Genomic DNA, 27,548 nt, shown 5'->3' with positions numbered 1-27,548 from the left:
AGCACCTGGCTTCTGTGACTTTGGCCTGGTCCCCTGGCTGCCCTGGGCCTCCATTTCCCCAGCAGAGCCAGCAGGGTGGTAAACTGATGACCTAGAAAGCCCTTCCAGCAGGGATAGTCTCTGATTCTGTACTGTGGGGTTGGCCCTGGGTCCCTCCCCTGTGCAGACAGTGGAGCCATGACAGCTATTTGAAGCTTCTGAACACAGGGGTGCCCCCAAGCGCACAGGGCCCTGGGACCCTCGCTTAGAATCTCAGACTCAGCCCAATTGGACAGACACAGCGGCTACAGGGAGTGCCGGGCCCAGCCCAGCCCAGGATGGGGACGCCAAGACCACTGAGAAGTGCCCTCCCTCCCATTTCCAGAATGTCCAGGCAACCTTGAGCCCTGGGATCCCTCTGGATTCGCAGGCATCAGGTAATAGCTGTGCTGCTTTTATGGGGGGTGGGGAAGAGGGCGGAGGGGTGTCTCTGGCTTTAGGACAAGGCTGGGTCCTGTGGACATGACAGTACTGCAGGGACTGATCACACACCAGCTTTCCCGTCCCAGTGTGGTTTGGCCCCCAAGATAGGAGGCCAGCCAGTCATAGCTTCCTCTGAAAACCTGGGGGCTCAGTGGAGGGAAGCAACGCCAGTCCTTACCCTCTTAGGACCGTGATGCTGCAGGCTGGGTCACCAACTCCTACTGCAGACCCTGGGCTCCCGCCCTCACAGTCCAGGTCTCACACCCAGGCCCCTTCATTTCACCTTCCCTGACTTCCCTCTGGAATCCAGTACCCCTCCCTCCACGTTTCTCTCCAGGACAGAGCAGGGTCAGTCCTGCAATCGCAAATTCAGCAGTGCCCATCTCTGGCCACAGCCTCCCTCTGCCCACGAGCTCAGTGACTTCAAATGCCAAGTTCCCTCCCTGACCCCCGGGTCTGCCTCTCCATCACACCTTGCTTTGCCACCAGCTGGCTTGCCCATCTTCACCTCCCACCCCCCAGCTAAGATTCCAGCGTCTGCTGCTTTTCCTGATTGCCCATCAATGTCCCGAATGCCCCACCCAGCTGGAGGAAACCCACTGAGGGAGCCCTGCGGCTCCTCCAGGAGCTGGCTCCCGGCACCTCTGGGTAGACAGGTCCTGGTCACAGCCACAGGCCTGTGTCTCTCTCAGCTTTTCCCTCTGCTGACCTCCCTGCACTGCCCACGAGGTTCTCTGACTTCCTTGGTCAGCTGTCTCTCCCTCTCACTCCTTTGAGTGTCTAGGACCTCCCCCTCCCCACCCTCTTGCTTCCTCTCCACTCGGTCATAAGGACACCGACCAGAAGCTCTCAGAACCACTTCCTTAGCCTCACCACCCCTGGAATCATCCGCCTCCCCGTGGCTAAAGTAGGGAGGGCTTTCTCCCCGCCCAGGTGAGCCCCAGGAATCCCTGTCTGTGCCCTGCCTCCGCCCCCTTCATGCACTCAGCTCTCCCATTCTCCGCCTCCCACTTGTCTTGGTGCTTCCCTTTTGCACTATACAAGCGCCACCCTCCCATTTAAAAAGGGGGAAAATAAACAAAAGTGTCTTAAGCCCACACCTCAGTGAGGGTCTGTTTCTCTTTTTGTCCTTGGCACCAAGCCTCTGGGCCTAGCGTTCGCTCTGCCACCTGGGTTCCTCGCCCGTCCGCTGAGCCCGCCCCTTGGGACAAGGTTTGCGTTCATGGCTTGAGAAACTAACAGACACGCTTCCACCTCACAGAGCTTCACCTCTCAGGAGTGTCTGACTCTGTGGTCAGCCTACCCACCACCCTGAATCCCACTTGGCTCTGTCTTTACCTCACTGCTCACTCATCCTTAGACACCACCCCTGTCCGGGGTGATCCCACCCAGCGCCCCCGATTCCATTCCTGTTTTTATGCTGGTAACCCCACTTCTGTCCCCCAGACCCAGGGCCAACTTCCCCCAGGCTCCTCAAACCCCACGTGTCCACCCACCTCAACACGCTGTCTTCCATCAATCCGGCCCCTCCTCATGTCTCCATCTTGTCACATAGCACCTACAGCTTCCTGGTTGTTCAAAACCAGAGAGCTGGGCGCCTATCCTGGGCTCCCTTTCCCTCCCACACACGCAGTTCATCTATTCCGACGAAGCTTCCTCCTGACTCTCTCTGAAAGGACCCACTTCTCTCAATGCCCACTGCCAACAGCCTGGTCCAAGCTGCCATCATCTCTCGCTGGACGCTCGCCACAGCCTCCTGATGGCTCCTTCTCCTCCAAAGCTCAAACCCAGCCTCACAAAACAGCCACGGGGACCGTTCACTATCAGGAATCTGTGGTCTGACTTTGCATGGTCCTTCTGACAACACTGGCCCTCCTGCTTTGGCTTCCACGTTTCCGGCACCAGCTGGGCCCAGGCCGCCTTACCTGGCACATCTCACCGTGCTCTACTCTCTGCTTGAGAGGTAGACTTGCCTCAGCTCGAGGAACACGCGGTGCGCTGCCTCACCTCAGAAACTTCACTCCAGGTGACGCTAGCCTATGTGTTCTCTCAGCCCGCGCGACACACCTGGCCAACTCTAGCCCATTCTCCAGGCCCCAGGAAACACCACTTCCCTCCAGGCTCGGTTTGGGCCCCCTACTGTCCTCTCCCACACCCAGCTGAACTGGTCCCCCAGCTAACACTCCTCACCCTTCATTTTCTATTCTCCGTTTCATTGTTTTGTTCACTGCTTGACCTCAGCTCTGAGAGGTCAGTCTCATTTATGGTTCTAGCCCTGTGCTAAGGAGGCAGCACTGAATAAGTACTTGTTAATTATGGCCAAACTGTCCCCTCCCATCCTGCCCTTGAGCCCCTGCCCCACTGACCTCTGACATCTGTGGGAAAAGGCTGATGGCCAGCGGCAGGGCCAGGCCAAAAGCTGCCAGGCACACGAGGCTTTGTACAGGGAGGAGCAGCCGGGGCCGCGCCTGCAGGAGAGCCGTCCTGTGGGGGAGAGAGACGGAGGCCGCGCTGTGAGACCTGGAGACAGGGTGAGCAGGCCACTAGCCACACGCTGGGTCCTACTCAGAGTCCCAGGGCCAGGGTAGCACAGTTCTGGGCCAGTGCCAGCCCGTAGCTAAATAGTGGTGGTGGAATACTGTCTCTGGGGCCTCCCCTAGTTGGCACCCCTCTTCCCAGGCCTTACCCTGCAGGACACTGCTGGTTGAACACTCAACCATAAACCATAAATGAGCACTTGTAGGGGCCCCTCCTGCACTCCACATGTGCCCAGCCCTGTGCAAAGTCGGCCACATGTTGGGCAGATGATAGAGGAGGCTGTTGGCGCCTGCTCCTGGGGGGACATACAGGAGAGTAAAATCACCCTTGAAAGCAGCGCATAATGAACTAGCAAACAAACCAGAGAAGGTGCCAAGTTCAGGAGAGGAGACAAATCACATACAAACACAGAAGCACACACATGCACACATATATTATACACATGTATACAAACACACACACACACATATGCACAGCCGGAAGGGGCTGATGCTCTTCTGTGTGTGGGAACAGAACACACCCCACTGGACACCTCATCAACTTCAATCCAAGAGCCACAGAGAGCAGCAGTGACTTGTCCAAAGCCAAGGCCAGGTATGTGGGAGGCAGCAGGGCTGCTGCCTGGACTTCTGGCTCCTGGTGAGTGCTGTCACCCAGTGCTGCTCCTGGCTCCCGCCTTCAGGACCCTTTGCCAGCTTTGTCATTAGCGCGTCACAGCTGGCACCCACTCCCCAGGCCAAACTTTGGAGGTAGGATTCCTAGGCAGGAGTGGGGCATGAAAAGCTTCCCTCCAGGCCCCGGGTCCCCCAGCTCAGTGACAAAACAGGCTCTCCAGCTAGAGTGGGGGCCATCCCAGCTGGCAAATACAACTTCGCCATGCTGTCCCTCAGAGCTGTACGTTTTATGTCATGCAGCAGGCCCTTCAGTGAACACCACCAAGCACTGTACTTTGGGAGGGCTGGGGGGGCAGGTGCCAGCAGGAGGGAGTACTGCACGATGTGCCAGAGGGTGTTGGGTGGGCACTAAATGTGACCTCAGTCACTGCTCAGCCTCCATGTGATTGTGACTGGCTCCTGGTATGAAGAGGATATATCATTGGGAACAGGGCTGGCTGTGGCCACAGGCAGGTGAGAAGCAGGCCTTCCTGGGGGCAGGGCCCCAGTGGAGGGCGGCAGGTAAACCCCACGCCACCTTCACCTCCTGGGACAAGAATCCCAGGAGCCCCAGGCCTTGAGCAGACAGCAACACTGGGAGCAGCAGTTCTCAAACTTCACATCTAGGCATCTGGTTCACAATGAAGATTCCCAAGGGCCCCTCACCCCCAGGAGATCCTGATTCAGTTGGTACGATGCCTGGGAACCTGCGTTTCAGACAAGGCCCCAGGAGTCTAAGACAGCTGATCCCAGAGCACATTTCTGACTAACCCAGGCCCAGGATGTTTCGCTAAGGGACCAACAAGATCCAATTGCTTATCAACTCTATGCAAGTGAAACGCCTGGCCTGGCCATCGTAAATACATTGTTACTGCTGTTGTCATGTTATGTACGTACGTACGTATGTATGTACGTACGGTATGTTAAGGAAGGAGGGTCCTGGTGGTGGGGCTGTCCTCCGGCCCTTCCCAGTGGTCCGGGCCCCAGGATCTGTCCAGCTGTTCCATGAAGCCTGAGTTGAGCTATTGGACAGGGAGTTTCCACAGCATCGAGAGCAGCAGTCAAGCTCCAGCCCGTCCGACCTCCGACCTCCGCCTCAGTCAGGTGCCCCCATCCTCTCCCTCTCCTCCAGCCATGCCTCGTACAGGCCACGGACTCAGCCCAAGGCCCCTGGGCTTCCATGCGAGTCATGGAGGGGCTGACATGGGCCCTGAGATCTTTTCAAATCAGAGCTACTTCTCCAGCAGCAAAAGGAGCTGGGTTACAGGGCTCACTCTCCAGACTTGCACGCAGGGCCCACAGCCCAGGCTCTGAAGAGGCTGTGCAAGGCAGGGCTGTCCTATGTCCCCGTGGCACTGACTGGTACCTCAGTCCCTGAGGGGGATTAGAGAAGAGGGAACGGGACAGGAGGATGTGAAGTCTCTGGAGGCATAGCCCTAAGGGTCACTGAGGGCAAGGAAGGTGACAGAGAGAGAGAAGGTGGTAGATAAAGGGCAGGTTACGAACTCAATCCTTGGGAACTCCTGGCAGTGACACCAGACAGACCTCCTTCCATGGGGGGCCGTGACCTTGGCTTCTTTCTCATAGGTGGCTGGCTGAAGTCCCCACTGGGAATGGGGCCCAGGAAGCCCCAGGCCTGTGCTTCCCGGCCCTGCACTGAGGCCAAAGAGGAGCTTCCGAAGTCCCAGCTCAGAGCAGGCGGGAGAGTGAACACAGCAGGACAGGGGGAGGGGAGAGGGAGAGGGAGATGGCAGGGAGGGATTGGAAAGGCAGCTGGGGGAGTTAAAATATGCAGATGGAGAGATGTGCGAATGCCTGGGAGAAAGGAAAGACCCGGATCCCAAGGAATGAGGGAGGCAGGAGCGGCCTGGAGAACACCCATGGAGGGTGTGGCCTGAACCCCAACCCAGCTGAGACCCAGTCTGGTGGGGAGACCGAACTCCAGGACCAGGGATGCAGGGCTGGGGGGTGGGGGAGAGCTGCTGCACCTGCCTCTGAGTTGGGGAGATTATGGGGGAAGCGGCTGATAGCCCAGGCCAGGGTCTAAAACCAGCTTCCTCCTCAGCAAGATGAAGCTGTGCAGTGAGAGGATGTGTGTTGGGGGGCACGTGTACCCCCTCAGAGGGAGGCCCGTGCTAGGAGCTGAGGCGCCTCTGCTTCCGACTTCATACACTTTTCCTTTCAGTCTCAGAGACTGGGACCCCTGAAATGCCTGGCGCCCACCTCTCTTACCCTGGCAGGAAACCCAGGGAGTCTGAGGGCTCCTCCCAGAGAGGATAAACTGAGGCCAGAGGCAAAGCAAGGCAGGCCTCAGCCCCACACACAACAGCTTGTCTCCCTACTGCCGTGCATTCATTCCCTCAGCACTTGAAGTAGTTTTAGTTTGCGCTCCATTAATTTGCAAGTAGGCTGCTTTGTAAGTGTTCTTTGGTCTTTTTTTCCTGGCTGTCCTGACTCCCTCACCCAACGGGGCTCCCTAGGGTGGAGGCTGCCTCCCCCACCAGCCTCCTGAGCAGAGGCCCTGTCACTAGCATCCCTGCATGGAAAGGCCATGGGGTGCCCAGTCGGGCCCCTGCAAAGAGCTAAGGGCCTGCTGGATGGTGCAAAATGCAAAGCCCTAGTGAACAAGGTGACAAAGGGGGCAGTGTTGTCATTCTCCAGGTGGGAAACTGAGGCTGAGGGGGTCTCCTGGTCTGAAAATGATGGAGCAGGAATCCAGATTTCAATTTCCTACCAGGAGTCTCAGCTGGTGCTGCCACACTGCCCTGGCTCTCCCCCCACCAGGTCTTGCAGTCCCCCAATACATGTGAGAGTAAGTAAGTCTCTGAGGGCACAAATTGGGTCTTATTCATTTTGATATTCTGGGGGGAACTCGGGTTGGACTCTTTCTCCTCCCAGAGACCCTCCAAGTGGCTTCAGGGAAGAATCAGCCAAGGACAAGGCCACCTCCCCTACCCGCCTGAGGGGCTTCTTTGGACGTTGAGCTGAGCCAGACTCATGGCAGCCTGGACTCTGGGCCAGGGAGCTTCAGAACTAGAACCGTCCCACCCCACCTCCATGACTCTCGAGTTTAAGCCCCCAAGCCAATGGGACGCCAACCCTCACTCCACTTTCTACAAACCCAACTCAGATGCCAACCGGGAAGGCATCACAGACCACATCCCCCCAGCAAACTCCAGGCTCAGGATTCAACAGCCTAGAAGACAGAAACCCTACCTTCCTCATTTGTCTTGCGGTGTCCTTGTTTGTACTTGCAGTCACCGGTATTTGGAGACAGCCTCAGTTTACGAGGCAGCTACCTTTATAAGGGTCAGGGCCACTAAAGCAATTGCTCTCCCAGGATCTACTTATTTTTGCAACTTCCATAGGAGACTAATTTTCTTATACACACAGTGCCCCCTGCTCAGGCACCCTCTCACCTTACCCCTCCCCCTTCTCCTACAGAGAGAAAGGGATCATCTCGTCAGCTGGACACAGGGCCCCCCATCAGCTGGCCTCGATGAGCACGCTTTGCTTCTGTCGGGCTGTCCACACAACAGGCCCACACCCTGCCCAGAAAGCCCTCCCTTCTGCCAAAATCCTATTTTGTGCTCAGAGTCAGCGGTAGCCTTTCTCCTCTGGACCAGCCCTCCTGCTGCGGAGCCCATAATATGCCTCCTCAAGGTCATCTTGGTCTCATCTGCAGCTGACCTGTGTGTGGGTCATACCCATCTCCCTTATCAAAATACAGGCTTCCTGAGGCCAGGTCCCCAAATCTGCTCCTCCTCAGTCTCCACACAGGGCAGGACACAAACACATGCTGATTACAGGATGTGACCTGAAGACCAAAGAGACAGCCAGCGTGGGAGGAAGAGCCCTGCTTTGGAGCCGTATTCCTGGGCCACGCCTGGCTCTGCCATTATGCAGTGTATGACTGTGAGCAGATAATAAGACCTCTCTTTGCCGTCCTTTCCTCATCTGTAAAATGGGATACCATACTTACCTCATTGCACTGTTAGGAAGGTTAGAAGACTCATTTTGTTCATTCATTCATTCATTCATTCATTCAACACTTACTGAGCACCTACTATGTGCCAGGAACTTGCAGGGCAGTCAATAAAGGGAATTTACTTGCCTCTATGGAGATTACATTCTAGTGGAGCAGACAGATAATAGACAACTAGATAAAGACTCTCAGATATTGATAAATGCTGTGAATTAAAATAAGGCAGTGTGAAGAAAGGGGGTAGCGTCTATTACCTCGACGGGGTGGTCAGAGAAAGCCTCTTTGAGATGGCATTTGGGCAGAGAGAGGGCTGGGATGTAGTAAGTGCTTAATAAACGTTAGCTGCTATTAGAATTGGTATTGTGGGAAAAAGAAGGTCTCAGGGGCAGAAGACCCTGCCCCAGAACCCCAGATGGGGTGCCCCAACCCTGTCCTTACCCTACACTGCCTCCACGCCCAACCTTGCTGCCTTGGTGTGCCCCCTCCCAGGCTGAGCCCCCAGGAGGGAGGGAGCAATCGTTTTATTTTCACCTGTATGAGCCAAGGATCTGACCTCCAGGCTTTTATTCAACCTGATGCCCCCACCCAGACCCTGCCTGTTCCTTTCCTGTTAGACTTACTCTAACCTCAGGGCCTGCCCAACCCTACACGGTCAGCCCTACTGTCCTCCCTCCCTCTCTGCTCAGCCTCTCCCTCAAGCAGCATTGCAGTCGTCACGATTCAGTTTCACACTCATCACTTAATAGAATCACTCTATCATTGTTTTTATTATTGTGTTCCCTCATTTCTTCACAGTCATGACAAATATGTGTTCCATCCTTCTGAGGGAGGCAGGGAGGTTGGTACTATTCATGTTTGCTAAATGGAGAAACTGAGGCTCTGTGAGGCAGTGACTTGCCTCATGGTGGATGCTTGAAAGGGGTGGTGCTGCCCCAAATCTAGTTTTCCTACCACAATCCTCACTCTCTTCACAACCGGTCCTGCACTGTGCACTAAGAGTGTGCACGCGCACACATACACACACACGCGCACACACAGAGACACACACATTCCAGTTCCTCAGCGCAGGGCTAGCCTTCCTAACACCAGGTCCCGCACCATAAAAGTCCATGAATTCTCCCAGATTCTAGTAGCATTGCCTGGGCGAGCCTGAACAAACCTGGCGGGCTGCCAGCTACTCCCCTTGTCCTGGGCCAGCCAGCCCCCTTCCCGCTCCCCCCCGTGGTGTCCCCTCTGTCCTGGCTGCCCCGACTCACTTCTCCAGCATGGACATGACGATCGGCGGGAGCACCAGAATGGGCATGGGAAGCACCACCCGTGTCAGCGCCGTCTCCAGCAGGGCCTGAGGGGCAAGCAGAGGCTGTGGTAAGTGCGGCTCCTGGGATAGGGGACAGCGCCTGGCAGCAAATCCCACCCCATAGCCCCTAGGTGTGTGTATGACTGCTAAGCACATCTGGTGGGATGGAATAATTCATGCAATTGCTCACACAGCCATATTCCAAACAACAGAAAAAAGCCACCCGTCTTCCCACTGCACACATTTGCAGAGCAGAATCCTGTCACCTGCCACGTGTGGGGGAGGAGTGGCCACACAGAAGCAGCCCCAGGAAGGGGCCTGCGCCCAGGGAGGTGCCTCGGGTGGGTGGCGGGTGCAGGGGCTGGGGAGGAAGCACATGGGTCACTTGAGATGTTCTAAAAACAAAGCGGGCGCTGAAGGACCAGAACAAGCAGCTGGGGTCTGCTGGAGCCCGTGAGGCTCCTGGCGCTCAGGGAGCACACAGATGGTGACGACCTTGTGCCTCCTGGCTGTGGATGAGTCTTTCTTAGTGACCAGAGGTCGGCTTTGTCAGAGGGAGATGATTCTGCTGAGTGTCTGCTGAGTCTCCCTATGGGGTCTGCTTGGGGCCTTGTTCTGGGGGCTCCCTCGGGATTCTTGGGGGTGGGCACAGTCAGGGCATAGGTCAGTGGCAGTTCTGCACTCTGACGGTTATTGCGGGGAGTTCTTTAACCCCACCAGATCCCAGCCCTCAGAGAAGGCTCCAGGAAAGGCCCGTCGCCCCCAGGTCCCTGGGTCTTCCTCCAGACAGCAAAGGGCTGACAGAGCCAGGCTGAGGGACAACCAGGGCTGCAGAAGAGCTTGGGGCTCTCTGCCATTTGGACCACAAGGAGGAGTTACCATTGTCAGCCTCCCTCATAGCAAGTCAGGAAAGAATATAAGGTTGGATAGGAGGCTGGGGTCAGGTAGGAAATTTAGGCCAAATTCCCTCTGTGACGGGCTCAGGGCTGGGAATTTCTTCCAGGAACTTGGGTCCTTCATGATCAGCCTCAAGAAGGCCTGGAGTGGGTCCCTCTGGTCTCCTGAACAGGTGTGGGGTGACGGGGCCCAGAGGCAGTGCAGGAAGCAGACAAGCCAGTGTTGGTGTTGGCACGCTGAGCCCCTTGCCCTTCACGAGACTTGCCTGGTCATTCATCACTTTCCCTAAGTCAGTGTGGGGGGAAGGGCAGAGCTAACAGAGGGGTCTTCCCACATGAGAGGCTTGTGGAGAAGGCCTCACTGACAGAGGTGAGGCTCGGCCTGGCCCCACATGGGAGCTGAGGAGGGACAGTGACTGGAGCAGAGGGAAATGCTCAGCCACCTCACCGCTGAACCCCCTGTCCCAGTACTTGGAAGCCAGAGCAGGATGAGCCACTACTGCCATTGATGAAGGCTGGAAAGCATAGGGAGAGGGACAGACGGGATTTAAAACAAAAACGACAATTGCTGAAGTGGGTGAGGCTAGTGAAACAGGGCCTTCTTGAAACAAAATACCACCCCCATGGCCTCCCACAAGCCTGACACCCCTGCACCCCAGCCACACTCACTCCGGGGTGAGGTGTCACTTGCAGAAGTGCCTATTAGCACAGAAACACAAAGCACCCGCTCCCACACTTCCTCTTTTACCCAAGAGGATATGAAAGCCCAGGGGGCAGGGCCCTAGGTACTGGGGAGGGAAAAGAAAGCTCTGGGGGGGGGGGTCTCCTCTGCCCTCATCAATTAACAGATAAGAGAAGCCAGGTCCTGAGATGGGGCGGTTTCACAGCGGTGAGGGGAGGGCAGTTGGAAAGAAGCAGGGATGTCCAGAGGACAGGAGTGGCTGGGCCAGACCTTGAGGCCGGGACTCATAGAGATGGGAGGTGAGGAGGAGAGATCAAGGGGACAAAGCAAGGGTGCTGGGCACAGCAGCCCCCGGGGAATGCAGACATTTAGGAGGAACAAACACCCTCCCTGCTGCTGCCCCTGCCACCCCCCACCCCCGAGCTCCCGAGCCCCGGGACAACCCACATGTCTGGCTGCGATCTTGGAGGAGCCCACGAGGTTGCCATCACCATCCAGGACATCAATCCCTTCCTCTAGCTCCCCGTACCGCATTAGGACCACGTTGCAGATATTGGCGCTGGCTGCAGAGAGAGAAGGGAGCAGGGAGCAGGAGTGAGAGGAGAGGATGACATTCCACTGGGTCGAAAAGACCACTGGGCTCCACCCTCACCCAAGCCTCCTTAGCCCAAGCAACCAAGTGCTGAATAAATGCCACGTCCGCCTTCAGACGCAGCGCTGCTGAGGGACTTGGGCCCTGGGAACCTGGTGAGCAAAGGTGGAAAATAACCAGTGTTAGAAAGGAAGGGGAAACTGTTCAAGGCTTAGAAAGCAACCAGTTACCAAGGAGGATGCTTTCCTCTCCTGGGGGCTAGGCCCCGCAGGCAGGCCAAGTGGATGTCCATCTTGGGGGGCTCTCTGGCCTGAAGATGCATCCCCCCACTGGGGCCTGATGCTCCACGGTCAGCAACTCAGTCCCTTGGGCTGCCTTTCTGGGCATCCTCTTAAAATGCCAGCCTGCCACAGTCAGCCCCTTGCTCCTCAGAGTGAATCCAGTTCCCAGAGACATGCTTCCCTGACAGCAGGTGCCAGAGCAGGCAGGATCCAGTGTTCACCCAGCATCGCCCCCTCATCATATGGATGGAAAATTGAGGCTCAGAGAAGAGGGCAACTTATCTCAGGTCCCATCGCAAAGTGGGACAGAGCTGAAAGGCTACAGAGCCTGACCCTTTAGATAACCAGGAGATGGGAGAGTGCGAGGAAGGCGGGGGAGAGGGTCAGGCAGCGCTAAAGGCATACTTTCAACATTCTTGCTTCAGATGGTTGGCTTTCCTCCTTTGCCATGCCCCCCATCTCAGCTGAGATCATGGGGAGCTGGGCTGAGGGGAGGGCTGGATGCCAGCATTTGGGGGCCACCCATCCGCTGGTGACTAGCACAGGGAACCTCTTCGGGCTCCTCTCACCTGGGATTCACACAGCTGGGACTGGGCTTAAGGCTGGGTGCGGGCACTGACCTTGCCTGAACTCCGCCAGCCCCGCTGTGGGATGGATGTGGGGGGACTTGGGGGTGGTAGGCAGGTGGGAAGTGGGGGGCGACAAATGTGGAGCCCGCCTGCTTCACTCCTCCCCCCAAAGCGCCTTGCTGTGTTTAAAGTTTTAATTTTTGCTAATTAATGTCAATTAATTTTGTATAATGAGTGTTTAATTTTGGGGAGTGTGTCAGCCTGAGAGCGACTGCAGTTCTGGGCTGTGAACGCTGATTAGCATCAACACCTGCTGCTTCCCCACTCCCTCCAGTGGGGGGGGCACAGGGCTGGGGGGCCGGAGGGCGGCAGGGCCTCGTGGGCAGATGCAGTGGGAGGAGGACCACAGATGCCCCTGGTGCCTGAGCCAGGGCTGGGAGCAGAGGGGTCCAGGGTGCTTGCAGTGGGGGTACACGGTCCTGCAGGTGAGGGGTGGCATGAGACCGTGGGGGTCTCTCAGCCTCAGTTTCCTGTTTCAACAAAGTGGGAAGGTGGAGTAAACAGAGGGGAAGACCGAGAGGCTCTGCCGTCTTTGGAGAGAAAGGCAGGAGACCAAATCCAGTTTTAAAATGCGTTTACAGCACATATGCCATCTTTGACTAGCTCTTGTGTTTCCACACGACACTCGGCAGCAGCGGTTACCATGGACAGACCTCGTCTGCGTTGGGCCAGTCCTGTCCCCACTGCAGGCGCGCTCACCTGTCTCACAGAGCAGCTCTCAACCACGGGCGATTTTGTGAGACGTTTGGCAACATTTGGAGACCTTTTTGATTAGCACAACCTGGGGTGGGGTGTTGCTATCGGCATCTAGTGGGTAGAGACCAGAGATGCTGCTGAACATCCCACAACACAGAACAGCCCCCACAACAAAGAATTATCCAGCTCAAAAGGTCAGTAGTTCTGACGTTGAAAAACCCTTGTCTCACACACACCCAGAGACAGACAGAATCTGAGGTAAAGAAAGAGAAGTTGGGAGCCTGGGCTTCAGGCCTACTCGGCTTCAATTCCAATCCTGACACCGTATCTCCCCCTCTTCGTTCTCAGAGGTGATCGTCTGCCAGCTCCCCCCACCAGGGCTGAAGGCAGGGAGGGGCCCCCAGAGTGGCCTTGGGAAGGGGGCACCTGGCCTGTGTTGGTGACATGCCCTCTAGTGGTGGCAGGAATACTCTGTATGCCTCACCTGCGGGGGCTGCCCGGCTGGCAGTTCCCAGATCCAATAAAACCACTGGAGAGGATATTGGGGTTTTCTCCCCCTGAAAGGGCATCAGTCTCTGCTCTCTGAAAATCCCTTCCACCACCACCACACCACAGCTGTCCCAGGAAAGGCAAGGCCACAGGAATGTGGTCTGGGGACGACCATCTGCTTTAAGTCAGGAACCACCAGCTCACTCTGCAAATGCCACCCCCTGCCCATTTCCCTGGGTGTAAAAGGAGGGACTACATGTAGCGTCTTCACGGGACCTCTGGGCTCACAGCCTTTCCATCTGTGCCTACACCAGGTTGAGGGAAGCCAGGGACAGTGGGGACACCTCTAGCCCCAAATGTGTGTGTGTGTGTGTGTAGGAGACAAAGAGAAGAGAGAGCATGGATTTGGAGGTGATGGTGGATCAGTCCCACACTCATGATGGTATCTCCCCTGCTTGTCCGCAGTTTCTGAATACACAGTGTAGCCCTCCCAGGACCCAGCAGGACCTTGGTTCAAACACAAAATGACTTGAGACAAAAGATAAAATCCAGCCTCCCTCCCCTCAGACAGCCCCTCCAGGACACTTTTCAGAATGACAAAGCTGCCCTTTCATCTAAGCTCCCTGGAAAGAAAAGACAGAGAATACCCTAAAAGCCACCTCAAAATGATGGCACCCCCCAGCCTCCTCCCTTGGACCCCCATCATTCTTACTGCCCATTCAAATGGCACATGCCCTGTAATCTCTCTGTCGACTGTGTTACTGGTTGTCTACTTATTGAGCACCTGCTGTTAACACAGGTTATTAGCCACCCCTGCCTCTGAGCAGTGAAAATCCTGGCCTTTGTCGGTGATTTCATTTCCAGAATCTCATCCAGAACATTCAGTGATGCTGTTTTCCTTTCAGACCTTCCCTGGTCCCTCCCATCCCACTCCTGGCAAGTCCGGCTCCCGCATCATGGACACTGAGAGCCTGAGCAAATGAAAAAGAGAGAGACCAACGATGGGCCACAGCTCTCCTTTCTAGCACACCACCAAGATCTACTATTGACAGTATCAGCAGGTTAATTAAGCAGTCTGTTAGTGATAATGTTAAGAAAGCTGGCACATTTTCAACTCAGATTGACACCACTCAAGACTCAGGCATAGCTGATGTTGGAGCAGGGATGCTGGGAGATGTCAGGGGATGAGAGAATGAGACAGAGATCGCTTCACGCTGATGGCAAGCTCGGTGTCAAGTCCTGAGAAAAATGTGCTCTTGACTGCTGCAGATGTTCTCACATCAGACCCATCGTGATGCAAAATCCTGCCGATTGTGAACAGATAATGAAGCACCCCGTGTCAAAGGGACAGTGTGGAGAGAAAGAGCAGTAGACAGAAGACAAATGTGCAAGAAAGTTCTCAAAAAGAAGACTACAGGGGAGCTGGTCCCCTGAACTAGCACAGGAACGGACACAAATCAACAGAGTTAATAATCCAGAGACACACCCACCCACCTACCAGGGAAACGAGTTTGTGGAAACGAGTTAAGCCATTGTATCAACTCCCAGGCAAAAAACCATTCAAATATAGGGGTGAAGCAAAAGGCTATTCATTTAGGGAAAATAAAACACCGTAACTCCTCTATTCTAAAATGCATTTTCTCATATTTTAATGTTTTCAAAACCATGATGTGCCTCCCGATCGGTGTTGCAGGGGGGGCTTATTTGCTCCCCATCACAACTGCTTGTGCCTGGGTGAACTCAGCCACGGTTAGAGGTATCTGTTCATTTGAGTATCACCTCAGTTGCTTACAGCAATCCACACAGAATTTGAACTTAAACTTAGATTCCTAATTGTCGCCTAAGACATCTTTTTAAAACTTACACTATAATGGAGCACGGACATGAAAAGTTATTGTACATGCGGAAGATCGTCTGCCAGATACCAGGCAATGCAATTAAAGGCAGCAGAAATTGCCAAACCATAGATAGCTACCCTAAAGAAATGCTTGCCCATATGCACAAAGAGACATTTACAAGGATGTTAATTATAGCACTGTTTGTAAGAGTAAATAATTAGAAACAACCTAAATGTCCACCATTTAGGGAACTTACATGGGAAGCTCTCCAAAACAACTTATATGAAAAGAGCTACTGAGTATGTACAGGATAATATACTGAACATAAAACCCCGTCACTGGTATACACACAGCTGTGTGCACATAAACCCACAGGTAACATTTTTGGAAGGTTCACACCTCACAGAGTGATATCCTTGGGGAAGAAAACAAAAGTTGGGAATCAGGGGATGAGGAAGCACTTTCACTTTTTTGCCCTAAAATTTTCTATACTGTTTGCATTTTTACAATGAGAGTATAATCATGCTTTACTTGTTGAAAAATTGAAAAGAAATTATCAAACTTCTTGAAGTAGATCATAAAAAAATTAAAAGTCAACAGGGACTGGTGTGACCTATTCATGGGTCCTATATTTAGGCATCTATATATCAGCAACTACCTAAAGCAGCAGATTAATGTCAAGAATATTTTTTCTGCATGTAAAGAAAGAAATCAAACTGCAAGTATAATCAAACAGGAACTGCAGACACAAAATTCCCAATATTCTTTTGTGTGCTTTTAAATTATACTGTCAATATTAAGGGGGCTGAAAGGGTCAAGATTAGAGACAGGATTACAAAAAGTAGTGGGGGCCATGATGCTATTTAACAACCAATGTCGAAAAGAGAACTGGAAAATGTGAAGAAGGTTGAGACACAAACTGTGGTGTTGAAGAAAGTGCCTTGGATTGAATGTATAATGAAGGCTTGTTTATTCCTTCAAATGAAGATGAAATACAGTCCTACCCTCTTCTGAATGGCTATATTAATGCCTCTTGTAACTGAGGCATCTTAGAATTGAGCAATATGTTATTTAATATCCATCATATAAGAAATGGTAAACTTGGAAAATATATTTATTATATGTGACAAAGAGCTAATATTAATCTATGGAGAGTCATGGTGATTGATGCTCAACAGCTATTCTACTCCCAAAAGATGAGTCTAAACGAATTGTAATAATCCTTCCCTTGACAGGGATTGGTTTAGGAAGGGACATGTGACTGATACTAGCCAATGAGGGATGTGTGCAGGCAACTTCTGGGAAAGGGCTCTTCTGTAGCAGGCACTGCCTCCTGTCCTCTGGGCAATGGTAGGTCTGGATATGATGTTTGGAATTACTGATGCCAACTTACAACCATAAAGGGAGCTACCCTCAAGATGAAGCCCCTGGCAGAGCAGAGGGATGGAAGGAAGGGCCCTGGATACCTCACCCGGGACTCAACCTTTGTAAAGTAATAAATTCCTTTATTGTTTAAGCTGCTTTGAGTCGAGGGTTTCTGTTACTTTTAGCCAAAAAAAATCCATAAAAATGTATAAAGAGCTTTAACAATTATTATGAAAAAGACAGTGTTTGAAATCACTGAAAAATATTTGAGTAGGAATTTATAAAAGAAATGTTTAAAAAAAATCAATGAACATGAACTCAATCTTACTAAGAGTCAAACTAGAGTTTTGAATCGAAGAAAAAATATCTACAGGAGTGCTTTATGTTTTGGAGATTAATCCTCATTGGTGAAATGGTTTACAAATAGTGTGTGGCATCTGTCATATAGTTTAATAGGTAGTCAAATAGTCCTTTCCTCTCTGGTATATAGTTTTTAAGGTGTCTTCAAGAAACTCTACTCCTACTTTAATGTTCATCTATATTTTCTTCTAGAAGCCTTAACATTTCACTTTTCACATTTTGGTCTTTAATCTATCTGAAATTTATTTTTGTGTGTGGTATAAAATAGGGATCCTTTCTCTCTCCTATGTGGAAACCCAAATGCCCAATACACTTAAGCAAAGGTTCTCAACCGTACTGGCAATTGGAAAAATGCAAATTAAAATGAGAAAAGAACCATTTCAGATGGACAAAACTTTTAAGAGAGTGATAATACCAAATATTGAAGAGGATGTAGGGAAGCAAATATTCCAACCTGGCAGGCAGAGTAAAAGCCAGTATGCTCATTTAGCAATATCTAGTAAAGCTAAAGATGTGCACACCCTCTGACACAGCCATTCCATTTCTGGGTACAGAGCCCAGACTGGTGACTCTCAACCCTGGCTGCACAACTGAAACCAAATCTAAGACCAGATCTGGGCGTTTTTTAAAGCTCCCCAGGTGGTTGTTTGAAAATCTCTGCTCTGGAGAAGAAGCTCCTACAGGTGTGCAAATGGGCACACGTAGAAGGTTGTTTAGTGCAGTACTATGTATACTAATGAGAAGCTGGAAACAACCTAAATGTCCCTAATTAATCAACAGTGGAACAGTCATACAGTAGAATGCCTACAACGGCTCAAGCGAATATATATGTATTAACATGGATGAATCTCTAAACCACAATGAAAAGCAGTTTTAAAAGGACCTGTACAATATGAGAGTTAATGTAAACTTAAAAAACACATAAACAATACAATTTCTGGTTTATGGTACATACACATATGATACAATATAAAAACATAAATGAGGAGACTGCAAGTCGACTGCCTTGCCCTGGGAGAAAAGGAGGAAACCAGAATCAAAATGATGGAGGGCACAGAAGGCTTAGGGTGCATCTAATATTTTATTTCTCTATTTCCTACACTATCCCATGTGTTTGAAATAATATTTCATAATTTTTTTAAAAGTCGTGGAATAAATTATTGTGGCTGTTAAAAAGGATAATTTGGAATTTTATGACTACCATGTAAAGACATTCCAAATTTATCGTGATGCTAAAAAGCAGTTTATAGAACAGTACACACAGTATGATCTCATTTGTATTAAATATATGTATATTATACATAGATACAATAAATAGGCAGAGTCCTTCACTTTTAGATGTTTACTTGAATTTGGAAGGATATATACCAAACATTTCTGGGGAGATAAGTAGAATTGTTTAACTTCACATAACAATCATGTATTATCAGGAAAAAAATAGAACCATTTTTTATTAAAACAAAAACACTCTAAATGGCAACCAGGGCACGTGAGCTCCCATCTTGGCTCCAGACTGACATTGCGTAAAATTCTCCTGACTCCACATTCTCTCTCTCTCTCTCTCTCTCTCTCTCTCTCTCTCTCTCTCTCTCTCTCTCTCCATCCCTCCATCTCCTATTTTGTGAGTAACACATGAACACCGTAAACAATTCAAATCATGCAAAAGTGTAAATTATAAAATGTAGTCTCCTTCAAACCCCTGATCTTTAGCTTCACTTCCTTCCCCAGAGGAAACCACTGTAGCCAGGTTCTCAGGTCCCTGCCAGGCAAGGTTTATGTACTTACAAGCAGACGTGTATGTATATTACTGCCTTACACACACACACACACACACACACACACACACACACACACACAAATTTATTGCACCCATATATATTTACATATATGTGAATATATATATTAAAATTATTATAATAGATTACACACACACACACACACACACACACTTAAATCACACTAGAATACAGCCCCTCTGCCTTTAGAGGATGATTATCAAAGGAGATTGTACACCCAATATTTGCTTGATTCTACAATATTCCCCATTATTACGCCTGAGAGGCAGTGCTATACGGCATGGATTTTCCCTTAAATAGCTGGAGAATTGGGGGAGAATTTCACACCCCACACTGAAGTGAGAATTTCTGGATTGAAAAATCAGCCTGTAAATTTAGGTATAGGCTGACTCTGAAGTTCAGGATCTCTTAATAAAAGAGTCTTGCTAACGTATTCATCCTCTGGAAAGCTCCCTTTTATCACAGCTGCTCCCTAGCTTGAGATTCTTAAGTAGTTCTCCATTAACCACAAGAGAAAGCCCCATCTCTAAGCTAATATCAACATGCCCTCCCACCTCCCCTCCCCAATAGGCTCGGCCCACCCCAACCAGGTTTCTTTCCTCCATCCCTCCCACACTCATAACCCCTCCTCCCCTGCCTAGTGCCTCCCTACCTCCTCTGTCTCTGGACTTCTTTGCCCTCGGATTTCAGGAATTATAAATGCTCTGAATTGGAAGGCTATTCATAAGCATTCACTGAGCACCTACTGTATGCCATGTCCTGGGCAAGCTGCCCAGAAACAGGTGATGTGGTCACATGTGAGTGCCTCTCTCAGTTCTTTGGGCCAGGCTGCTACTCAGACACTTCCCTAACCAAGGGGTCAGGCAGTTCATTTCAGTAACAGACTGTCAGGTTTTCAGAAGATCCTGCTACTTTTGTTGGGCTCCCACTTATCAGTGCTACTCTGAATGTGTCGAGTCCAGAACTAAACAGACTCCTTTATTCCAGGCACTCTATCTCTAGTAATACAGCTGAAGTCTGAGTGAGCCTCATCAGAGCCACACACTTGGAAGATCTTTTTGGAACCTGGTACTCTTGTCCATGGATTCATAATCACCACTAATTTGCTGTTCCTTGAATGTGACCCACGTGCTTCCTCTGACCAAGGCAGTTATAAGTAACTGAGGGAATGAAACTGAAGACAGAGACCTAGGGCACGATACTGGAGACTTCCACTTAGCTGAGTTGGCCCCACTGTCCATGACTTCTTGGGGCCTGACACACACCAGGGGCCCATGCCAGTTTTGGGGCTGCCCCCAATCCTAGCACGTAGCCCAGCCCACCACCTATCCTTCCAAATCCAACCTAGAAAGGTTGGAGAACGTGCCCAGGAGGACCTGGTAAGGGGTGGGATCATGGGCCATCCTCCCTAGGCCTGCCGACTGAAATGTAGATTACAGTGATGGTGAAAACATATAAGAAAACAGAACATTCAAAACACATTTTTAAAAATGAAAAAACCCAGAATAAATGTCCAAGTAGCTATCGAATCTGATCACCAATGTCATCGGGGTTGGAGGGGTTCCACTTTGGGTGCCCAATGTCAAAACTTTTCTACCAAAGCACTGATTTGATCACAGAACAAAACCACATCATGTGCTGACTGTGTGCCAGCCACCCAAGGGGTCTGGGGGGTGGTGATGAATGAGATCCAGTCCCTGTTTGGGGGACCTCATGGTCTGATGAGGGAGGTAGAATCAGAAACAAAGCAGGTAGTTTCATGATAGACATAGGCACACACAAAGTGCTGTGGTCTAACCCTGACTGGGGCTACCAAGGAGGGCTTCCTGAAGGAGGTGGTATCTGAGCTGAGAAACAAAGGCCTGGCAGCCAAGGAAAGTGGGGAAACATGGGGACTCCAGCCAGTAGGGCCATGAGCAAAGGCCTGGGGCCCAGCGGAAGAGGACGGAGGGAAGTCCTAAGACTGACCACAGCTTCCATGGGGTATGAGCAGGCAAGCCTGAGGCCAGGTGGAGGAAAGGACTCATGGCCCATCAGAGGAGCCTGAAGGCCGTGGTAGCCACATTATCACTGACCTGGATGGAGGGAAGAAAAATCATGAGGCCCAGGAGACAGCTGATGCAGATGCATGTGCTGTCCTCGAATCACAGGGGAGGAGGGAGCGGAGAGGAGCAAGCTTGGGGACTCACCCTGGGGGCTTGGGCACACTACTGTGGCCACCTTCCGAATGAGGCAAGCAGGGTGCATTGAGCACCAAGGCAGGAGCAGTGACGTGAAGGAGGAATCAAGGACACTAAGACCCATGTGGCCTAGGGGCAAAAGGGAGCATGGAGGGGGGGGGCAGAAATGGGGCGCACTGATGTGAACTAAGCCTTCTCCCAAAGGCTGCCCTGGCGTCCTGAGGAATGGATTCACTGGTGAATACAGAGATCTTTTTCATGGCAATGAAATAAGCTGTGACATTTAACGTAAGGGACCGCTCCAGACAACACAGGAAGAAGCCATTTCCCCGGCAAAGGGATGATAACGCTGGCATTTCCGGTCCACGCAGGAAGATTATTCCCTGCGCAAGCAGTCTGCTGGCTAGGGCCGAGGCTCCGCCCTCCTCCATCAGGAGCTCAGAGCCCCCATGAGGGACTTCATTAGCACAGACAGCTTGTCCTCTGCTCAGTGTGGATTCAACCGTGCAGCCTGAGCATGACCTTCAGAGCTTTCTGCCCTGCCCTCTACACACACATAGAGAGATCCTGGATATGTAGACATCCTTGCCAGGTGACACCTGGGGTCTCCACCTCTCAGCCCCTGGCTAAAGCCCCTGCCCCGCCCATTCCTGAAAAGGTGAATCTACTTCTATGCCAGTGTCCCATCATGGCACCTGGGACCTGGCGCTCCCTCTGCCTGGCCACTCCTCCCAGCCCCCACCCCAAGGCCTCATGAGAAGGCTGCTTATGGGGCCTGCCTCCACTGGAACAGACTCTGTTCACGGAGATTGGTGGCTGGATCCGGAGATTTGTATTTTTCCGATGCCTCCTCAATTGACCTTTAATTACACTGTTTGCCCAGCTCCCCAAACCATTAACTTCCACCTTACAGCAACCGCATGTCAATTAATGGAGGGCCTGCTCTGGGCCCGAGCTCCTGAACACAATTAAGCGTGACAGTCCACAAATAAGAGAGAACTGGAGAATTAATTAAGGTCTAAACAAATTAATTACCAGTCCCCAATCGATTCCGATGCCAGCACACACCGTCTTTCCTAACATGTCCATGTATAAATAGAAACTGAGATTTCTCACATGATGGCCGTTCCAGACCAAGGCACAGCAAGGTTCTGAAACCACCCTGAGGGAGAAAAGTGGCTGAGGGAGTGTCCTCGGGGCTCCCCACGCACTCCACGCACATGCACACAACCCTGGCTGAAAAACCAGGGGCAAACCTGGAGATGGAGTGCTCCCCGTGGGACACAAACAGCCTCGGCCGCCACTGGACCACGTCCTGTTTCTGGGCTGCAGGGTTATTCAAGTGGGCTTGAAGTGGCCCTGGGCTTTAGCCAGCTCAGGATAACTTTCAACAAGTCTGAACTTGTTTATTCTTCTGTCAGATGGGATGGCTCTCTCTGCCCTAGGGCCCTCCCAGAGAGAGAAAGAGGACTGTTGAGGGAAACAGAGGCCTGTTGGGGAAATGAGGAGCACTATGGAGGCCTGGGAGTACTGGTCTCTGCAAACCCAGGGGAGGCCGCAGAGACTGTCCCAGAGTTCCCAGTGGGAAGGGACTGAAATAGGGGTGTGAGCTGCATAATCAGGTGCGAGAACCAGGCATCCTGTGCAGAGAGTCTCAGGCCTCTCGCTTGGGCCGCATATGGGGCCCAGCGCAGAGAGGTGTCCTTCCATCTCCCAGACTTCAGGCTGGAGCAGGAACCCCAGGGGGAGCTGTGCAGAGAAGGAACAACTGACTCTTGGGAGCCTCCTGACCTCCCAGGCCCTGAGTTCCCAGCCTGCTCAGCAGGGACAGCGTGTGGATACGGCCTCTGAGCACAGGGCACACAGGCCCCTTCAGGCCCCTCTCTCACTCTGAAGATCCCCTCGTGCTCCATCCTCCCACACACACAACCCAACAACCAGATCTTATCCCATCATTTCCACTTGCCTCAACCTACTTCCCATGTGCACTCATGGCTCGGTGAGTCCTGTCTCCCCATCAGGCCAGAGTAATGGACCCTCTATAAGGTAAAGTGAGTCCTGAGCAAGCCTCTCTGGGATCTTAACAGTGGCCTGGCTCAGTCTGGCCCAGCCTGCCGTGGAAAGCAAGGGTGAACGCCTAGTGGGACCTGGGCCTTACCAGCATGCAGTGGGGCTGAACAACGCTCTGTCCTGGCCAGAGGCTCCTGGGGAAAGGTGGAGGGAGGTCAGATGCACAGACTCAATGGTGGCCTGAGAGGACCAGGGGACTTTTGAGCCCCTGGAGGGTGAGGGACATGCCCACTTATCTTGTATACCACTGTGTCAGCATTGACCAGGGGAATTGGCAAGTGCCCTTTTGCAGTTGGGTCTGGGATGGACATTGGGGGCCAGGAAGATGGGAGTCTACACGTGAGGGAGGAGAGACAGGCAGGGAGTGGAAGACAGACAGGCAAACACCAGGACTTGGGCAGCAGGCCTGAGGAAGCAGCCATAAAGGACCTGCTTCTCTCAGCACCCTGGCAAGCTAGGACAATCAGGGCTGCAAACCACACTGTGTGCAACCTGTGCAACTGGCGAGGGCTACGTGAGAACTCAAGATCCCCTAACAGTGGCTGGATTAGTACAAGGGGACTGCAGACTCCTCCTCAAAAAGAAAACAGGAGAGAAATTGGGCTGGAGCCCAGAAGGACAGGTCAGAAAGTCTCAGGTGGGCCTGACAGAAGGATCAAACCCAAAAACAGGGACCCTCCTCCTGAAGGAGACTCGGAGAAGTTAAACCCACCTCCCCAAGGTCACACAGCAAGATGGCCAGCAGAGCAGGGCTGGAATGGGCTCTGGTGACGTCCTTGTCTGAAGCTTGGCTCAAGGACAGATTACATCTCAGCCGAGTCCCAGATCCAGTCCAGTGCAGCTGAGAGCTGCCTCTTTCTCAGGCTGTATCTAACCCTCCAGCTAGGGATGGCGAGGCCCGTAAGAATGGCAGCGGTGTTCACTCAATTAGGCCCCTTAACAAAGTCAGATCTAAACAGTTATTCCATTAATGGCCCACACCAGAAATAGCTGAGAGTTCATTAAAAGTGTGGAGTTGCTATAGCAATTATCTGGGTTGGCTGAGGCTCATCGAGTAGGTTGGTCCTGGGAGGTCATTAGCCTCTGGGCCGTGGAGGAGGTGGGGCTGACCAGGAATGATCTCCTGGGGGCTTTTAGGTGCTTCAAAGCACTTTCCTGTGAATGGAATCTGGTCTGTGGTCTCATGTGACCCTCCCACAGTTCTGGGCTGCAGGAAGGTACCGTGTTCCCCCCAAAATAAGACCTAACCAGAAAATAAGCCCTAGCATGACTTTTCAGGATGACATCCATTGAACATAAGCCCTAATGTGTCTTTTGGAGCAAACCTTAATATAAGACCCGTCTTATTTTGGGGGAAAGACGGTAGGTACTTGTACCCCACTTGACAGATGGGGAAGCTGAGCCCTGGAGAACAGGGTCCACACCATCAACCTGGATCTGACTCTCTGCTCTTCAGACTGAGTCTTGGCACCAGGGAGGTCACAGCACCCCATGCCTCTCCTGGGCTGGCCCCCATCTTTGTCTTCTGGCAACAGATGGGAAACTCAGTGTCATGGTTCAAACACTGGCTTATACTTCTCTTTTAATGACTAATTGCTGAATGCCTCTTTTTTTTCTCAATGTTATTTATTTCTCTTTAATTAAAAAAAAAAAACTTCTTACTGCAGTGCCCTCTCCCCACACAAGGCATAGGCTTCTTACAGAGCCAGGCTAGACTTTGTGGGATCCCTGGGCCCAGGCCTGGGGCATCTATTGGGAACTCGGAGACTCCAAGACCAGCAAGGACTCAGTTGAAGGCAGGTAAGATCCCCTCCACACACACACATGCACCCACAATTACCTGAATTTGAGTGGGGGCCTCCAAAACCTAAAGGGCCCACAATACCCAAAGACTTGGAACACTAGACTAGCAGGAGCAGTGGACCTTCTTTTGTGTCACGAACCACTGGGACAGTCTGGTGAGGCCCATGCATCCCTCTTCGAATAATGTCTTTAAATGCATAAAACGAAATATATAGGGCTACAAAGGAATTATATTGAAATAAGGTATCAAAATATTTTTTAAATTGTGATATAGTCATAGATTTGGTTTTTTAACTAATGAATTAAAAAATAAGATCTGCCAGTGAATCTGTTAAGTATAATTTTTTGATTTAGTATTAAGTATGAACAATATTTTAAGATCTCTGCAACAACTGTAACATTAATAGGACATAAATTATCTGTGATTTCTATTAGTGACAGTCACAGGACTTGCTTGTTACTATAGTTTGCTGCCTACATTCATAATGCAAGGAAATGTTTAACGTCAGTTAGATGTTAGTGTAAATTTTTCCCCAATCACGTTCACCGAGATCCACTGCATTCTATCTACTGACCCTTAGGAGTCTGGGATCCCAGGTTAAGAATCCCTGTGCAGAATTTTGGGTACAGAGCTAGTCAGCAGGGTCCCTGTCACCTTTGCTTCTATCTACACGTTTGGTTCAAGTTGTCCCTGCCAGAAAACAGCCCCCGACCCCCACATCAGGAGAGTGAGAAGGTGTAGTCCGGCTTCTGAGCTCCCCGCAGCCCCACACGCCCACACACGCATGCGCACTCAGCACCGTGCGGATCTTACCTACGGCAGGGAAGGGTACAAATCTCTGGACAAGAAGGCGGGTGGCTGGGGTGAACTTGTTGGCTTTCTGAACCAGGACATTAAGGCCCACCTTGGAAAGAAAAAAACAGAAAAAGCACGTGGTGCTGCAGCCGCCTGTGGGAGGAAGGGGCACACTGGGGGAAGAGCAGAGAGTGAGAGGCACCGTCTTCCCTTGCAATTTCACCCCAGATCCTAGATTGCAGAGCTCCAGTGTGGCTATTAAAAGCACCCCAACTCAGTCATCCCAGTTAACTGGCTCATGAGACAGAGGGAGGGAGATAAAGCATCAGCTACACACACACACACACACACACACACACACACACACACACACACACACCTCTCTGGAGAGGGGAGAAGTGATGGTGGGGTGGTTGCTATTGCAAATAATAAAGTGTAGGACCGCCTTATTCTCAGCCCAGCCTCTAAGTACCACCTTTCTGAGGCCCCACTGTGAGGCCAGGCATGGGCCATGAGGTCTCAGGAGAGGGAGATCCAAGCACCTGCACGTAGGTGCCTGCAGAGTTAAGCAGAGCAGCCACAGCAGGACAGGGGCAGGTGGGGGACGCAGGGGACATCCTGGCCTCCCTGCCTGTCTTCACTCAGATCCCAGCTCCCCTCACCTGGAGCCCCCTTGCCTGGATGTTTCTTCGCCGACACTTGGGTGCCCCCCACTCCAGTCCATGGCCATGCTGCCCTTCATCTTTCTAGAATACAGGACCAGTCACACCCACCACCACCAGCTCCTTCCTGCAGCCTGTGCGAGAAGGTGCAATCTCTCCCATGTGGCAGTCTTGGCCTCCATCACCTCCTTTCCCCAGTCCCCCAACAATCCATGTTCTCCCTCCATGAGTCGGGTTTGCTGCTGCTCAGATGCTACAGAAGCTTCCCAGCCTTGGGGGCCTTTGCCAGTGCTGGTCCCTATGCCAAGGAGGCCTTTCTTCTTCCCTCTACTCAGTTTACACTTGTTCTTTTAAGCTCCATCGGCAGTATCACTTACTAACGGTGGGAATCCATTTAGTCATGAAGTCATTCAACCTCTGCCTCAGTCTCCTTGTCTGTACAAAGGGATAGTAAAACCTACAGCATCCCAGGACTGTTGTAAGAATGTATGTAATTCGTTAGCCTGAGTTTAGCATATAAAAGGACTCAATAAATGAAGCTATATAAGAAGGGTGTCGCCTCTCCCTGGCAGAAAGTCCCTCCCTCACACATCACCAGCCTCTCCTTCCCAGCACGCCATACACTGTTCATGCGTGTGACGCCCCCGCCAGACTGGGAGGGAGGGGCCGTGCTTCTTTCATCTCTGTGTGCCCAGCACTAGGGTAGTGGATGGCGCAGAGTACATGCTGAATACACTGTGACTGAGGAATAAATGCATGAACCGACAAACAGATGAATGGATGGAGAGATCAGCAAAGGCTAGAAGGGGCAGATGAGATGAGTCTAGGTGGAAGGAAAGGACCTTTTGGTGGGGAAAACAGCGTGAGCTTAGGCACGGAGAGAGAAAAGGCAAGATGCTCGTGGCCAGACCAGAAGACAGGTGTATAGAGGCCTCTGCTCCCCCAGTTGATGCCAGAGCCAGCCCCTGCTCTGTAGATAATTCCTGGCCTGAGGGGGCCTGGGGCTGCTTGCTGTGGCTCTGACACACCTGCTGTCTTGGAAGGCAACCTGTACCCACCGCTCTGGCTCTGGCCTAAACCTCTGTGTTGTTGGGGAAGATGCAGAGCCTTGGGAAGGCCTCCTGCTTTTGGGTCCCTGCAGCAGTCAAAAGCGGGGCATGGCAGAAATGGCCCAGGCACCCAGGAAGACAGGAAGTGCCAGCCTGCTAGCCCCTGGGCAACCCAGGGCCCCCTGAAGCCAGAATACTGCCAGGCAAACATAGCCTCAGCTCTTGGGTGCCTGACCTCCATTTGAAGCCTCAAGTGGATACTCAGAGTCCAATGCTTGTTGTCTCTGCTTGTTTAAGGGAAGGCTGGGAGGCAGGGAGATGTGTGGCAGCTTGGACACACTTCAGTGGTACAGCGGGGCAGGCTGGGGAGCTGCCAGCCCACACTGGGCCCTGCTGCCCTGCTTCCAGGCTGCCCCTGCCACGCAGATG

General features: G+C 51.9%; 1 protein-coding gene across 4 annotated transcripts in view; it reads right to left on the bottom strand.

Moving 5' to 3' along the window:
• SFXN5 (sideroflexin 5) overlaps positions 1–27,548 on the bottom strand; it is a 112,586-nt gene that overhangs the window by 15,450 nt on the left and 69,588 nt on the right. For 3 of the 4 annotated variants that reach the window (XM_074332167.2, XM_019712858.3, XM_088796093.1), the window contains 4 exons: positions 25,427–25,517; positions 10,961–11,076; positions 8,895–8,980; positions 2,829–2,946 (listed from right to left, as the gene is read on the bottom strand). In XM_074332167.2, coding sequence (XP_074188268.1) covers positions 2,829–2,946; positions 8,895–8,980; positions 10,961–11,076; positions 25,427–25,517 — 411 coding nt within the window. The remainder of the gene's footprint in view (positions 1–2,828; positions 2,947–8,894; positions 8,981–10,960; positions 11,077–25,426; positions 25,518–27,548) is intronic. The other variant, XM_074332172.2, reaches the window with a different exon arrangement.

This window comes from Rhinolophus sinicus, chromosome 2 (genome assembly GCF_057876585.1).
Source record: "Rhinolophus sinicus isolate RSI-liver-muscle chromosome 2, RSI-T2T, whole genome shotgun sequence".
Classification (NCBI taxonomy): Eukaryota; Metazoa; Chordata; class Mammalia; order Chiroptera; family Rhinolophidae; genus Rhinolophus; species Rhinolophus sinicus.
The sequence above is the reverse complement of the archived record's forward strand: the minus strand, read 5'-3'. Positions and strand labels throughout refer to the sequence as shown.